Source organism: Xyrauchen texanus, chromosome 39 (assembly GCF_025860055.1).
Source record: "Xyrauchen texanus isolate HMW12.3.18 chromosome 39, RBS_HiC_50CHRs, whole genome shotgun sequence".
NCBI classification, from domain to species: Eukaryota; Metazoa; Chordata; class Actinopteri; order Cypriniformes; family Catostomidae; genus Xyrauchen; species Xyrauchen texanus.
In genome coordinates this window covers 1,524,029-1,526,571 of record NC_068314.1, presented here as the reverse complement: position 1 = coordinate 1,526,571, position 2,543 = coordinate 1,524,029, and the positions used below count along the sequence as shown (strand labels likewise).

Here is a 2,543-nt window from a genome sequence, read left to right as displayed (position 1 = left end):
CATGGTGTCAACTTGATCATACAGATTTCTAAATTAAATATTAAACAGGATGAAAAAATAAATAAATAAAAAGGCCACATAGACACAAATCAGTTTTCATTTGAAAACAGTTTTCAGTCTCCTTATGCCATCATTTCCCAAAGTGTGGTTATGAAGAGCATTTTAAAAAGAGTCATCTCCAAAGAGTCATATGTTTGGAAATCGGACTACACTGGTGACACTATGTTTTGATTCAATAAAAATAATCAGCTCTAAAATTTCTCTTTGGGTCTTGTGCTGTAGATTAAGTAGCAGTGTTGTGGCGCCGTTGAACAGTGCAGGAAAAAATGTCTATTTTAGTAGAATATTTAGTACACTGTACTTTAATAAACTGTATTGATCTTTCATGTTTTCTCTACTCATTTCATTCTGAAATAGTCTCTCTGAGCATGACCTTTGACCTGTAGGTCAGAGCAGCCTCAGAAGTTGACGTCAGCTTCTTAAGCAGGCGTCTATCTTTAGAGACACACATACTCATATATGCTCAGGTCGATGAGTGAGCAAACACAGGATGAGTTGCATATTCTGTTCAAATCACTATGAGCAATAGTGATGTTTGACTTTAACAACTGAATCCGTCTGTAAATGAGGACAAAACCTTGAGCAATCTCATAGTGAAACATTTTACTGTAAGGCACAAGAAGCAACTACCCAGAAAAAAACCTGCGCAATGTTTTTTTTGTTTAGTTTAAACGGATCGCAGTTTAACAGCTCATGTCGCAGTGCTTGTTCTCCTGTAAACTTCAGTAATGTATTTCAGAGAAAAGCCTTGGGTTAATTTGCTTAAAAAAACATTAATTATTCATAGTCTCTCTTGCTTTAATGATACTGCTGAAACAAACAAAACTCTCCCTCATCAGGAACACAGTTAATCAATGAAGTTAAATTACATGTGTAAGCAGAAAAGAGCTATATATTTTACTCAGTCTTCTTTAAGCACCATTTATGTTGAGGTTTCATATTTTTACATTAGAAACACATTGATAACAGGCAGATTAAACCTCACACACATACAGACAACAGTCCACTTACAAATGAAAGACTACAAACAACAAAACACTATAAATGGGTGTTCAGGTCTAAAAAAAACACCACCAATTAGGTAATATATTGAGTTCTGAATTAAAGAGATCTTTGAATAAAGGAAAAAATGAGACCAAGAAGTGGAGAAATTAAATTCAAAGAGCAAAACAAGGAAAATCATCCAAGCACGATAGCTGTTTGTGTGACATCACTTCCTGTAACAGCTCATAGGTGCGCTGATGTCCCGAGACCGTTGTGAAGGGCCGTGTTTAAATAAACAACTCATAATAACACTGTCATCCAAAATGAAACTGTGACCATACAACCTGTTTGAAAACATTTACATTTGACTTCTTTCCTACTTTTACTTCCATAGACCTAGACACATTTAAGTCTTAATACAAAAATTATGCTGCAAGCATCTCCTTAAAGGAATGATCTTCCTTACGCAGACCTCAAAAGGAGATGTTAGGCAGTATGTTCAGTCTCAGTCACCACTCACTTTCATTGTATGAAAAAAAGATGCAATGAAAGTGAATGGTGACCAAGGCCATCATTCCGCATTAAATCTGTGTTTAGAGTGAAGAAAGTCATACAGGTTTGGAACAACTTATGGGTAAGTTAATGATGGAAGAATTTAAAGTTTTGGGTGAGCTGTACCTTTGTGTAATGGTGTAATATTGTACCTGTCCAGAGGTGGCGCTCTTTTTGACAGCATACAGATTCAAAATGCACTTCAGTTGATGTCAGTCAGTGTATGTACACATGGACGGACAGCGCTGCCAGCTAATGCTGGGTAATCTTGTATGTCCTTTGTAAGAATGTTAATATGTAAGTGTGCGTTCATTTCTTCTGGACTCCGCTCCGGTTGTTGAATAGGTTCACTCTGCTCTTGGTGCCCACAGATGTTACGGTGACGCCCGGCTGCTGCATCACTTTATCCAGCGTGGTCTTCTTAATCGCAGCGGGTGAAATCTTCTCCTGATCAGCCAGATACTGCAGCTCCCTATGAGGAGGAACACAGACAATGAGATTTACTGAAGCCACATTCACACTACAGTTAAATCCAGTGTCACTCCACTTCTAAATGTTTAATCTCATTCTGTTCACACTACAGTTATATCTGGTGTCACCCCACTTCAGAATTTGTAAATCTCTTTCTGTTCACACTACAATTAAATCTGGTGCCACTCCACTTTTAAATGTTAAATCTTGGTTTGTTCACACTGCAGTTAAATCTGGTGCCACTCCACTTTTAAATGTTAAATCTTGGTTTGTTCACACTGCAGTTAAATCTGGTGCCACTCCACTTTTAAATGTTAAATCTTGGTTTGTTCACACTGCAGTTAAATCTGGTGCCACTCCACTTTTAAATGTTAAATCTTGGTTTGTTCACACTGCAGTTAAATCCGGTGTCACTCCACTTTTAAATGTTAAATCTTGGTTTGTTCACACTGCAGTTAAATCCGCTGTTGCTTTTG

The 2,543-nt window shown here is 37.3% G+C and overlaps 1 protein-coding gene across 1 annotated transcript in view; it reads right to left on the bottom strand.

The window, feature by feature from the left end:
* Positions 1–695: 695 nt before the first annotated feature.
* pycr1b (pyrroline-5-carboxylate reductase 1b) overlaps positions 696–2,543 on the bottom strand; it is a 12,076-nt gene continuing 10,228 nt past the window's right edge. Inside the window, exon 8 of the mRNA XM_052111427.1 lies at positions 696–2,068. Coding sequence (XP_051967387.1) covers positions 1,906–2,068 — 163 coding nt within the window. The 3' untranslated portion in view covers positions 696–1,905. The remainder of the gene's footprint in view (positions 2,069–2,543) is intronic.